Source organism: Monopterus albus, unplaced genomic scaffold (genome assembly GCF_001952655.1).
Source record: "Monopterus albus unplaced genomic scaffold, M_albus_1.0 scaffold189.1, whole genome shotgun sequence".
Classification (NCBI taxonomy): Eukaryota; Metazoa; Chordata; class Actinopteri; order Synbranchiformes; family Synbranchidae; genus Monopterus; species Monopterus albus.
The window spans coordinates 1039411-1052710 of record NW_018128069.1 but is presented as its reverse complement, the minus strand read 5'-3'; the positions used below and the strand labels follow the sequence as shown (position 1 = coordinate 1052710).

Below are 13300 nucleotides of genomic sequence, written 5' to 3'. Positions count from 1 at the left end.
GAGGAGGGTTGGGGAGGTGGCCCAGCTCCCCCCCAGCCTCCACTCCTCCTGCTATGCTGCAGGGCTCTCCACCCGTTCCAGCCTCCTACAGCAGCGGCCAGTTAACGCCACCCAGCGCACCCAACCGCTGTCCCGCAATGCCCTGCGACGGCTCAACCTGCTGCACCCCCCGAAGGTCAACACCACACACCTGCACCAGCCCAGCCAGAGACATCTCAACTTTTGAGGCACTCTGACCTTCATCATCATCGTCATCATCATCAACCTCAGTCCCTTCAGTAAAATGGGATGTAACACTGGCCAGCCACAAAACACACACACCTCTATTTGTTCCAACTCTTAGCAAATCAACACCAGCAACAATTCAGTCAACAGCCATTTCTAACACCTGGTCTGTCCTCACATCTGATTGGACAGTGAAATAGGGAAAATGGCTGGCGTTTTTCATCAGCTCATGTGTCCATTTGATTAAGCGTCTCCTACCCACCTCCTCCTCTTCATCCATCCATCCTCTTTATATTGACCCTGAGAAGAAGGGATGTGAAAAGAAAAGGTCATCATGTGTCCCCTTCTCTCATTCTATTTTCACCATGTTTTATTCTTCCTCTGTTGGACCAGTTTGTGGCTAATCACAAAAAGGAGGAGATGTCACAGCGGCATCCTCATCTTATTTCTTCTTCTTCTTCTTCTTCTTCTTCTTCTTCTTCTTTATGGACATCTGTATGTGTAGAATCAATGCTGTAGGTCACTTTACTCAGTGGCAGGTTCACAGCGTGGCAGGATGGTGATAGTTTGTTGCCTGGCAACTTCTTGGGCAACTCAGCAGGATCCGAACACATACAGCGCAGCAGTACGACACTTAATCAGTGCAGGGCTGTTGTAATGAGGCTTCGAGCAATGTTGTCCCGCAGTGTTGCTCAAAATGTTGCCAGTATCTGTTTGTTGTCCACAGTGGAGACTCTTATTGAGGGTTCCTGTAACAGGCAACTTGAACCCTGTTGACTTCAAACAAGTTGTAAAATCAGCTTGTAAAATTTTGAGTCACTGCGGCTGAAACAGATTCCCCTCAAAGAGTCTGACATTGTTAATGATCCGTTTTTGTCACTTTTGCCTTCTTTACTCACAAAAATCTCGGTGCCTCCTGTTCATGTGTCGAAGTGTCCTTGGGCAAGACACTGAACTCCCCCGTTGCCCCTGATGGTTAGAGCCATCGGTTGGGGTGGCGCCGCAGATGGCTGCCATCGGTTCTGTACCGGAAACAAATTCCTTGTGTGTAACATACTTGGCCAATAAAGGTGATTATCTTTATTATCCTGATTATTAAAAATGAATTCCTACATTTCCCAGAATGCCCTTTGACAGCCATCAGAGGTAAAAGGGGGCTCGTTCAGTCTCTCTGTATTCAGCTCATGAAACCAACTGTAAAATGTCTGCTGGGCCTCTGGGGAGTCTGAGAAATGAGTGTCATACTTTATCATCAGTGCTGGAAGTGCAATTTGAAAGACAGATGGTTACTTGGCAGGGGGGGCTCTAACTAAAACCCTCTTTACAGAGATTCTGCTATATTGGCGGCTTTGTCTCGGTGACAACAATTTATTAAAACCTCACACATCTCCGTCCACAGTCTGTCTCTCATGCGTCCAAACAGTCAGTGTGCAAAACGCACTCATGTCTCTTGTTCATGTGCTTACACCAGACAACTGTAAGTGGGGTTTCTGCCTCCCAGAGATTTGCAACAGTGTTGACTGCTCCCTATGTACTGTATATATGCTTACATACTTTAGGAAAAGTGCAACATTTTGAGCCCATATTACATCTTTGTCAGTCATAAGTCCTCCAGTTTTTAACCCTTAAAATCCCTGTTTTGGATGATTTTTGAAGAATGCCCTTCAGAGGAAACAAATGATTCACGTCTTGCTGTAGTAGAAGCAGTTTTCAGCATAACACATAGTCCACATACATCTATGTTTCGGTGTGAAGGTTTTGGCAGAGCTAAGCACAATCCAGATGCAAACATGCAGCAGTCCAGGTTTGTCTGTGAAGCTGGAGTGTGTGACTGAAAACTGAGAGACAGAACAGGGAGTGTTATGAGCCACCAAAATTAGTCACAACTGACTCAAAACTGTACTGTAGGCATGTTGCCTTGTAGTCCGTTTTCTGATCTTGTACTGTAGGTATAGACACTCGGCTTTAGTTTTTTTGTGTATTTCTTCTTTGGGGAGTTGATGTCTATAGTTGGTCAGATATCCACATCTCACTAATGAATGCATTGCATCACCACTTGAAGTTTTCCACGCTGTCAGAGCATTTTGAGGGGATGTTAGCTTTACCTCCATCTCTTTGAAATCGCCCTGTGGTTAAATGCGATGTCTCCCCGTAGTCCGTCCTGCTGCTGCTGTCTAAACCTGCCGCTGACTTTATAATTCAGTACTTTTCACAATGTTCTTTTGAAAAAAGAAAAAAAGTGGTTAAAAATTACTGGGTTAAATATCACTAAACGCCTTGTTTTAACGGTAGCTTTGAGATGAATAGAAATGTATTTAAAAAAACTTCCAAAATATTTTTTGAAAAGAAAAAAATAAATTACATATCAGTATGAAGTTGGTATATATGCATCTATGGTTTCTTGCTTAGGTATGTTTGGTTATGTTAGCGTGCAATTATTTGCATGGTTGTAGAGTTGTGTTAGTGTCACAATGGTGGAAAAAAGAAAATGAAAAAAGATTTTTTCTTTTTGATATTTTCTTGTTTATTCTAAAATGAATCTGCAGTCCACTTCTCAGGGCCACATCCAATCACCTTTACACTTTAGGAACATGCAGATTTATTTGACAGCTGATGATTCTTTGTGTGTGCTCGGACTTTTCCAGCTCCACCCCAGCGAGCTTTCCCTCGTGAAAATGTTTGTGAGGAAAAAACTGATTTTTAGTTTAGCGTCTCAGAAACTTCTCCTGGTCCCAGGACTGTGAAAACAAACTCTTGACGTCTCAGTCGACTGTTGGGAATCCATCGATACAGGGAGAAACTTGTTGTTTATATTTCTCGCTCCTCTGTACCTGACATGATTTTAGAAGTGTACTTTATGCTTTATAACTATTCTGTTTTTCATCTTAACTTACATTTTGTTAAACTGGTAAAATATTTAAACCAAAAATGTAGCAATGATCTTTAGCCTTTGACTAGTTTATAATACGGATGTTCTTCTTTTGTGTTGTTTTTAACATTGTGGTGTTGGAGGGTTGTCTTGTGCTGAACGTGTGTGCTGTAGGGAAGGTGGAGCCCAGGCCTAGTAGGCACACTGCAGGGCAAAAGATATAATCCATCATACAGACTGACAGAAGCTGTGGAAGCCCATTTATGTCAAGACAAAAAACAGATAAAATATAAATGTTCAAAATTATGACTTGTCTCAAAGTTGCCACATCCCCACTCGCAACTTTGACTTAAATAGTCAAAATTTTACTTTATATCAGATTATCTCAAAATATGTTTATATATCTTTAAAAACTTTATTTCTTTTATGTAGAAAGTCCAACTTTAAAAGTTTTAAAGCCAAAAGTTTGAATTTGTCTAAATTTTGACATATCCCAAAAAATATACAAATTTTGTCTCGCTGAATCAAAATGATGTAAACGAAGGAGAAGCCAAATTTCACACTTGTAATTTTGATTTATCACTAGTATTTTTATTCATAATTTTTCCCTTCTTATTAATTTTTTCTTCTCTAGCATAAATTGGCTTCCATACTGAGGTTCACTGAAACTTAAATTCTCAATTTTGTGTGGAAGATCTGCCGATGAGAATTTTAAAAGTTGTTTTTTTAAAATAATGCTGGAAAAAAAGAAGGTTTTTTTTGTCATGGTTGACGATACACAAAAGAAAAAGGATTTTAAGCTTCAGTAAAGATTCATTCAGGTGTGATGGGAACTTTGTGCAGTGTTGTTTCTCTGGTCGTGTTGATGACTGTATCATTGAAACACTAACAATGTTTGTTGGGTGTCTGAACGGTTCGCTGTAAATATGAGTGGAGTGGTTCTTTCTCTGGTGTATTTGAGCTTTGCTTTTCTTTCTCAGCTGTCTTTCTCTACCTACTATCAGGCTTTGCAGTCATGTTATTTTGTGTTACTATGATGTTTTTGAAAGAGACAAAAGGGACGGGATGATCTGTGTCCTCCTGCTGTCAGGAGCCTGTCATGTTTATGTTTTCAGCTCATCTCTCATCACAATAACAGGGATTTGTAAAGGTTTTTGTTCAATGCCTTGAAATTTGTGGATCACGTGCCTTCCAGGTTGAAATGTTGTAATGATAATGCATCAATGAAGAACTTGAACTCTGTTTTTTTTTTATGTCCTGAGTGGGTGTATTAAATAAAACTACACAAACAGACATCAGAAACTATGCACCACTTGGAGGAAGCTCCCGCCACCACCTCCCCAGCCTGTGCCCAGCTTTTATAATGACTCAACAAACCAGACAGAATGATGTAGCAAACCTCTTTTCATCGGTTGTTTATTTTAAAAAAAAGTGTGAAGAACATTTTGTGGCATTTTTATTATTCACCAAGTGTCAGACATTTGTACTTTTTGTGTAGTTTACTGGAATAATACAGCACTTTGCCAAAAAGAAAAAAGGTGTAGGAACTTTAGGGTTAACTTTTTATTTATCAACATAACTGGTCTCCTTCTTTGTATTTTGGAAGTATGACACACTTCACTCTGTTTTGATGTCAGAAACAAAAAATGCTAATTAAAAAGTGGGGTCATCTGTTTTCAAACTAATAGTTAATACATGTGATCCCTTATTAGTCTAAAATAAATGTTTTCTTATGCAAATCTGTCTATGCTTCGGGATTTCTAAAGTTTGTGGTTACTCAGAATTTTACATATTCACATTATTTCTTATGTTTGCTAAAATTAAGTTGATACTAAAAAGTGCTCAGTGGTGGTCCTATGAATAAAAAAGTACAGCATTCATGAAGATTTTAGCAGAAATTTCTTGGTTACTTTGCAACTTAAAGAGCTTAATAAAAAGTTTAAAATATATTCATATTAAAGAGTCAGTTTCTGCTCTATAGTGGACATTTTTACATTCAAACTTTACTCTCCAAGTTGTGAATAACTGTCTTTGACTTTAAAACACAATGTTAAAAACAATACAAGACAATGATAAGAAACAGCAAGAGCAATGCCAACATACTGCATGATTTAAAAACTTATTTATATTCTGCAAAACGGTTGCTGGACACGTGGGGCAAAATTCATTTAATTTCTTAATAGCATTCACAGCTGCAGATTTGATAGATTAAAGTGAAAACCCCTTTCAGTGATTTAGTAATGTTTCTAATGCAGATGACAAACGTTTGTAGCGCTTTTCTAAATCGACAAGCAGTCCATTAACGAGGTCTCCAAAGATAAACAGAGAAACGGTGAAACCGTGGCTGAGTCATTATATATAGTTGCAGCGTCTTCTATTAAGTATATCCGTTAAAAACTGAATTAAACACGTGCCTCTGTAGCAGCCCTGTTTGACAGCAGACCCACGTGCTCAGTCTGTTTACATTCTGCGGAGGAAGCACGCGGCTCTCGCTTCTCGCACACTCATTGGCTAAACGTCACGGAGGTCCCTCCCACTGGAGGGGCTCGCACACGGAAGCTGTTTAAGAGCCTTGAAAGAAAATGATAAAACTGCGTAAAAAGAGAAAATGACCGCAAGTTTCTACGTGTAGGTGATTTTTGTGCGTCTACCGAGTCCTTAAAGTTTAACCGGAACGTACAGGAAGCGGGATTTCCATCAAAAACCCTTCCCGCGACTCCGTGTCCGTTAGAAATGAAAGTAGGCTCCGTTTAAACACGGTAAATAACCCGTTGACACGCACTCTCGTGCTCGTAATAACAATTTTAACACAGAGCAGAATACATCCTCTCCACGAAACACTTGAGTGTTGTTCCACTGTGAAAATCTCACTTCAAATTTAAACATTTAGCGGGTTTCTGTGAACCGGGAACGTGCATGCGCACTGGTGGCAGCAGGCAGATGCGGATATAAGGATTGGCGCCGGCGCCACAGCTGATGTATTCATTCATTCTTCACTGAGGAGGTAAGACTGATGAGCCCGAGAACGCTGTGCTTATACATGCAGCGTTACAGTCTAGTACATTTTAACTGGTAAAGCGTTCAGGGGACGGGGTACATCGTGTGTTTTGATTTTAAATCTCCAATAGTCCTGACGGAATTCTGTGTTAAGCGGTTCTAAGCCGGATAGGCGAGGGACCGCAGCCAAATCTTAGATTTAACTTTGTATTTAGTCTTATTTAAAGGGGTTTTCACCGTTTGTGCCATCTACATTACTTTGTTTTTATCTTGTGTACTATGGTGGAAGTGTGTTTAGTGCAAGTTTGGGTTTTTGTGGCGTTTATTTGTTCAAGTCCCGAGGCTGCTCGTGTAACTTTTAAAACTCGCACAAAAGTGTTTTTAGTGGTCTTTTACCTGTGTTCCTGTATCAAACGAACATTAAGGCATTTCATGTATCAAACGAACATTAAGGCATTTCATGTAGATCAAACGAACATTAAGGCATTTCCGAACATTAAGGCATTTCATGTAGAACCAGTCGCTTATCAGTTTATCCGTGTGTCGGGTTTAGCTGGTTCTTGTTGACGCAGTTAGCAGTTACCCCGCTAAGTTTGCTAGGTACAGTAGCTCCTCTTCGCAACTTGGCCTTAACGTTCATGGTGCTTCGTGGGCTTTAAATGGGTTTGTGCTTAAATCCGTGGTTCAGAAGAGTTTGTTCTACTCGTCGAGACCGGTTTAAAACTAGTATGAGTTATCTTTAGCGGTTATTTCCACTAGTTTCTCCCCGCAAACCTGGAAGAGGCTCGGGGAGGAAGGGCTCGATTCCTCCCGCTTTTGCGCTTAGTAAATTGGCGCGTCTTTGAGTTTCAGTAGTCAAATAGAGTTCATATTTTGATGATTTGGCCAATTCAAACTACACCAAAGTTGTCTGGAGATGTGTGCTTCGTCACCGAATGTGAGTATATTCTGTTGAAATTGAGCATTTTCGAGCTTTTTTTGTTTGAAATCGAGGGAGCTACCAGCCCCCCTCCTCCTGGGCTGCAGTTGCCACACTAGCTTACATGTCCAGGCTGCCCAGTTTGGCCCTGTTTATAATCACAGTTATGTCGGTTTGACATCTCTACTGTAAGATATTGTGTATCCGTGCTTACATGTGGGGCTTTAGCTTTGGCAGTCGACAGTTATTGTTTTTATGAAGCTAATTTGGCTGTCTTCATTAACTAACCTATAGTCTACTCTGCTCCCATTCTACCACAAATTACAGCCAGGCTCAAAATGTAAATGTGATATTTGGGCTCCAACCGGACTGTCCTGGAGGCAGTTTGTGATTTATAGACATTTTTAGATATTTTTCTGTGCAGTTAAATGTCTAGTGATCCTCTCCAGGGTTGGCACATGGGCTAACAAATAACATGTTTACATGTGACTACTGGGTCCAGTGGCCCCAGAACATGAAGTTCTTGTCTCATTCATCTGTTTTTGTGTTGCAGCTGAGCCATAAATAAATAACTACAGTCGACACCATGTCCAGGCGCAGGTAAGCAGCTGGTGGTTTTTGAATCTCAAACTGTGGGCTGGGGCCTAAGTTAGTTACACGCTTTTTTTTTGTAATTTTAGTCAAAGACTACCCCTACTCCATTTACCCACCACTTGTAGGGTTATATGACCTTTAGCAAACTGCAGGAATTGTACAGAGAGAACTGTGGAGTTGATGAGATCCAGTGGTGGTCAAGCTAAAATACTTTAGCAGTAAAACTCAAACCATGGTCTTAGCTGAGTGCTGCTATTGATGATTTATTGCAGATGAATCCAAACAGACTCCTGATTTCCTGTTTGAACCTAAAGCTGTGACGTTGATGTAATGCTAATTTTATTTCAGCAGTCGCATCACGCTTCATGCCAGAGACTCAAACACACCTGAGTCGCTTGTCAGAGTGCCACTGAGGAAAAGAAAATCAGAGGTTTGTGTCTTACCACCTTATTTTTATCCAAATGTTTGTCTGGTGTGGAATTGCAGTAAGGGCAGAAACTTTTCTGACCTCTCCAGGCCTTCCTGTAAAGCAATTTGTTCCGTGTTTGTTGTAGCTGTGAGCTCAAATGCTGACTCTACTTTATTTCTTCTTCAGCCTTTGAATAAGCAACAACCTGCTACCAAGAAACAAAGCTATGAAATACAGGTCAGTATGTGTTAACTGATAAAGAGCTGAATCTGCCTTATATGTGGTGTTACTACCCTTCCCAGTGTGACCAGCCCTTTTTGAAACCCCTGTGATTAGTAGGGGATATGTACATGTACATGCACATTGAGAGCCGATGTACCAGAGTCAAATTCCTCGTGTGTCCGACACACCTGGCCAATAAAGCAGATTCAGATTCTGGTAGTCGTGTCAAAATACTGTCCATTTTGTTACTCTGGTAACAATGCTGTTACACAGCATGCCTGGTGTTTGTTTACGACTGCATTTCATTTCCTTTGCTCTCAAATCTGTTTTGTGTATTGGCTTGTTTCCTTTAAGCCTGTCTTTAATCATACTTAAATTATAAAAGTGGTTCAGTTAATTTATCTGCAACCATGCAGTGCCTCATCTTCACCACAAGGTGACATCATTTAGTAACTGATCATCTTCCATCGTACCTGATGGCTTTTAACTCTTAAAGCATTGATTTAAGTGTTTTGTCATGTTTTTATTTTTGAAGCTAGAAACAAATTAATGTCAGGCTTAACACATTTTAACAGTTACTAGAATATTTTGTCACTCAACTGATTATTTCAGTCCTACAGTGATGTAAGATTAATGCTGCCATGCTGTACTGCTGTCTGTGTGTGTGGCCTCTGATCAGTCTTCATTCGTGTTTTGTGCCTTTTCCTTGTCTTGCGTTTCCAGAAGTGTTGGTTGGAGGATGGAGCGACTCCATGCGTACTGGTTGAAACTCCCCACAAAGAGCTGGAGCCCGCAGACCCATCCAACTTCAAACAGTACAGATTCAAGAACCTCTTCATCCAGGCCTCCCCCATTCCCCGCCTCAGGTAACTGTATTTTACACCTCCAATGAGGGTCAGCACTTCACACTGTTGCTGAGCTGTTAGCCCACCCGACTGTATTCAGAGTTCAGTGTTCTCATTCACCACAAATTCTGTTATTGTTGAGACTTTGAATGGATCCACTTTCAGGGTTTCATGTCTTAATTAACCCCCAAGGCGAACGTGCATTGTTGCAGCAGCTGACATTGGTACAGACGGCAAAAACAAAATAATGTGCTCATGGACAACACAATATAATCAGTGAGGTGAAAAAGAATTAAGTAACAAGAATAACAAAATACACAGATGGAATCCTAAAACTGGAGTAAATAAGTACAAGTAGGAGCCTGATTGTGCAATATGGCAATATTGTAAATATAACAGTATTACTGTGGAACTGAAGTTATCAGATACATGTAGTGCAGTAAAAAGTACACGGTTTGTCTCTGACACGGAGTGAAGCAGCAGAACATGGAAATACTTAAAGTAAAGCCTTAAAAATGTACTTGAGTACAGTATTTGTGTAAATATCCTTGCTGTCCACTACCGATATGTAGTCATAACATTTCAGCTCACAACTAATTGTGACACAAAATTCATATGATTGGAATGTGCTTAAAGTAAAAACTTTGAGCTTTTTGTGAAGGTGTTTGATAGAAATGTTTGAATCATTGGCAGAAAACAAAGCAGAAATGTTTTATTTGCATACAGCTGAGGGTAAACCTCTCGGGCACATCTCAACATGAATCTAACAGGTGGACTTTTCTCTTCCAGCTGGGCCAGTTCAGATGATGTGTGGATCAAAATGCTCAACAAGGAGCTGAAGTACGTCCATGATAAGAGCTACCTGCAGCGGCACCCCAGGCTGCAGCCCAAGATGAGGGCCATTCTGCTGGACTGGCTGTTCGAGGTGAGGAGCAGCACTGATTCCTTTCAGTCTCTCATTTGGCACATCTCAGACTCCTTTGAACAAACTGTATCCCTGCCATGTATTCGTGCAGGTGAGTGAGGTTTACAGCCTCCACCGGCAGACGGCCTACCTCGCTCAGGACTACTTTGACCGCTTCATGCTGACCCAGAAGGATGTCGGCAAAGACTACCTGCAGCTCATTGGCATCACTGCGCTCTTCATCGCCTCCAAAATAGAGGTGAGTCTGCTGTCATCCTCCACTCTGCACCCGACTGTGGACTCGGATTGTTCATAACCATGTAACGATTACATTTGTTCAGTTTTATATGAGCATTTCCTGAAGAAAGTTTAAAAGCCAGTCATCTGATTTTTAGGCCCCAAGTCTTAAAATGCAGTTTTGATAGATCTTAAAGATTAGATCGTGTTTAGGCTGGTTAATTTTAAATGTGCAATGTCACATTAACTTGTGTGTTTTTGGAAAAACAAGCCATTAAAGTAGTACCATCACTGTAGTACTGTACATTAGTACCATGCTTTAGTTGTTTGCAAATACTTCTTGGACAAAGTAATTAGTTCATAATCCACATGAATACTCAACTGATTTTCTTCATATCCTATGTAATTTTTTTTTTTTTTGCCATTATTGGTTTTCAGTAGTTTTACATTTGACTTGATAAATCCTGTTGTGTGCCACTGTGACAATGAGTTTAAACTGTGTGTGGCATGTGGTCCTGCAGGAGAGTGTACTGTGAAACTGAGCCTAGTGAAGTGAACTGACTGGAACAGGAAGGGTTTGACATTGTGTCGCTTTCAGTATTAAAATTAACATGAAATCAAAAGATTGAATAGTGATGATGCATCAGGTTTGTTTCATGGGCCAACTCACCTTCTTAAAGCTGTTTTGTTTCTTAATTATTTTTCATGCATGATTGTTAGGTCACTGTTTTTGAAAGGAAGAGCAATGTTTCAGCACATCTTTACTGCTGGTTTTTATGCTAAAGAAGAAATGCGACTGTAGGAGAGTGTTCAGTGCAGTTGATGTAGAGTTTAGACAAAAGGTCCTTCAGTGTCAGTATGTCCACATTCTTACAAATGGCAAATATGAAAAAAACAGCTGTGAAAATGACATTTAAAAAAAAAAAAAACAGCTGGGTGCTTGGATTCAAATCAAGCCATCATTTTTCTGTCTTCAGGAAATCTACCCTCCTAAAATCTGCGAGTTTGCCTACGTCACAGATGGAGCCTGCGATATGTGGGACATCCAGCGCACAGAGCTTCACATACTGAAGGTAGAACAACACAAACACTGAACTCGCCCCTAACGAGCTCTGGTAACAAGTGAGTCGCACTGAATGATGTTTGTCTGTTTCAGGAAAGACTATACATATTTTGTAACACACTGTTGCCACAAGCCTGTAGAAAGGGTTCATGTATGGATTTGTCTGGTAAAAGATGCAACACTAAAGTTTTATAATGAAATTCAAAATGTTGAACAATTTCTCTGAAAATTTTTTTAATACAAAAGTAACAACTACAAATTGCACTGTATTAAAGAAGAAACTGTGGGCGTTGCAAGGATGGATGCAAACCTAGTTTCACTGTGTTGAGCTGCATGCTGTTAATCTCCCACAGGCGTTGGATTGGAACCTGCATCCAGAGACGTCCATCTCCTGGTTGAAGCTGTATGCTCAGGTCGAAGCCCAGAAGGAAGCAGAGAACTTCCTGGTGCCACAGTTCTCACAAGAGACGTACATCCAGATCACACAGGTAGCTGAACGTCACCTCTCACCACAAACACAACAGAAATCAGAATCTTGACTTTTTACCGTTTCAGTCAAGGCTGTTCCACAGACACCCTGACCTTTGACCTGTGTTGCAGCTGCTGGACCTGTGTATGATGGATATCGGCTCATTGGACTACAGCTACAGTGTTCTGGCTGCAGCTGCTTTCTGCCACTTCTTCACCTTTGATGACCTCCACAAAGTCTCAGGTAGGTTTGAGTTGTCTCTCCTCTCACATGTGGTTTCCTCATTAGCTGCTGCTAAGTGCAGCTGCCATGTTGGTACAGGGGCATCGCCTCATGCATGCACGCCTATGTGCACCTACCCTGCACTTTATTAGTTAGAACTGTATGCACTTCACTGCAACACTTCCACCTCAATGTCTGTTTATGCAGCTCGATGTTTCAATTTTTGGCAAAAGTGTCAAATGTATAAATTCTGTTTATCAAGGTCATAGTTAAAGGGGGTGTTGTACTGGGCTACATTATATTCAGAGGTGTCTATTTTTGTCCTCCCCAGCTACACACAAGGGTCTGAATACAGTGTAGCCCAGTACAACACCACCTTTAACTATGACCTCAACAGTAAACGTATTGAATCTGAAACATTTGACAGTTTCACCAAAAACTGAAACATTTTGTTTTATAAAACACAAATGTTAAGGTGTAAGTGTCTCAATGAAGGACATACACATTGTACAGTTGTACCTAATAAAGTGGCCGGGGAGTGTGTGAAGACAAGGTCAACCCACAGCTATAGTTGTGATGGCTCACTGAGTCTACAACTGATTTTCCAGATGATTTGGATTGTTGCATTATAATGTGGAGTTTCAAATGGTCTTATACTTGTATAGCGCTTTTCTACGCTTTACAGTACACTCAAAGCACTCTTACGCTACTCGGCCATTCGCACTCCCAAACACACACATTCACACACCGGTGACATCACCGGGAGCAACTGGGGGTTCAGTGTCTTGCTCAAGGACACTTCGACATGTTGACTGGACAAATGACCCGCTCTGCCTCCTGAGCCACAGCCGCCCCCAAACCCAAGTCTTGAAATTTTTCAACTTATCACTCTGTGCCGTAGACCTCCACTGTTGTCCACCAGCTACTAAACACAGCCCAGTGAGCCACATTGCTGCACTGGAGGGCAGGTGCTCTCCTCAGGAGAGGTGAGGCCATCTGTTTTCAAAATAAATAGCAAAAACAGATTCAGCTGTGCACGTGGCTTTCACTAGCAATGCGTGAAACTAATGGACGCTACGTTCATGTGAGCCTCACGTTTCCAGAGGAAGAAACCATCGCGCAGTGCGGTGGTGTGTTTAATAGTTGTTGGACAACAGTGGAGGTCTACAGCACAGACTGAGCTAAATCGGGGTCTGGGCACCCACACTATGGTGCTGACGCCATATTCACTTGGATTTGTCAAATAGAAAATCCTCAGCCTTTATCCTTTGGGATTAGTTTCTACATTTATTTTTTTCTTACTGCAGTGTAAAATGGCTGCCATT

At 41.1% G+C, this 13300-nt stretch overlaps 2 protein-coding genes across 6 annotated transcripts in view; both read left to right on the top strand.

The window, feature by feature from the left end:
* tp53inp1 (tumor protein p53 inducible nuclear protein 1) overlaps nucleotides 1-226 on the top strand; it is a 7416-nt gene extending 7190 nt beyond the window's left edge. Inside the window, exon 5 of the mRNA XM_020617401.1 lies at nucleotides 4-226. Coding sequence (XP_020473057.1) covers nucleotides 4-226 — 223 coding nt within the window. The remainder of the gene's footprint in view (nucleotides 1-3) is intronic.
* A 5447-nt stretch (nucleotides 227-5673) lies between these two features.
* ccne2 (cyclin E2) overlaps nucleotides 5674-13300 on the top strand; it is a 9690-nt gene continuing 2063 nt past the window's right edge. Inside the window, exons 1-11 of one of the 5 annotated variants that reach the window (XM_020617364.1) lie at nucleotides 5674-5853; nucleotides 5985-6098; nucleotides 7564-7610; nucleotides 7953-8034; nucleotides 8200-8250; nucleotides 8959-9101; nucleotides 9870-10005; nucleotides 10097-10243; nucleotides 11199-11294; nucleotides 11638-11772; nucleotides 11885-11996. In XM_020617364.1, the coding sequence (XP_020473020.1) occupies nucleotides 7597-7610; nucleotides 7953-8034; nucleotides 8200-8250; nucleotides 8959-9101; nucleotides 9870-10005; nucleotides 10097-10243; nucleotides 11199-11294; nucleotides 11638-11772; nucleotides 11885-11996 (916 nt within the window). In that variant the 5' untranslated portion in view covers nucleotides 5674-5853; nucleotides 5985-6098; nucleotides 7564-7596. Of the gene's footprint in view, nucleotides 6099-6616; nucleotides 7029-7563; nucleotides 7611-7952; nucleotides 8035-8199; nucleotides 8251-8958; nucleotides 9102-9869; nucleotides 10006-10096; nucleotides 10244-11198; nucleotides 11295-11637; nucleotides 11773-11884; nucleotides 11997-13300 lie in introns of those variants that run through there. The other 4 variants (XM_020617366.1, XM_020617362.1, XM_020617367.1 and 1 more) reach the window with 4 other exon arrangements.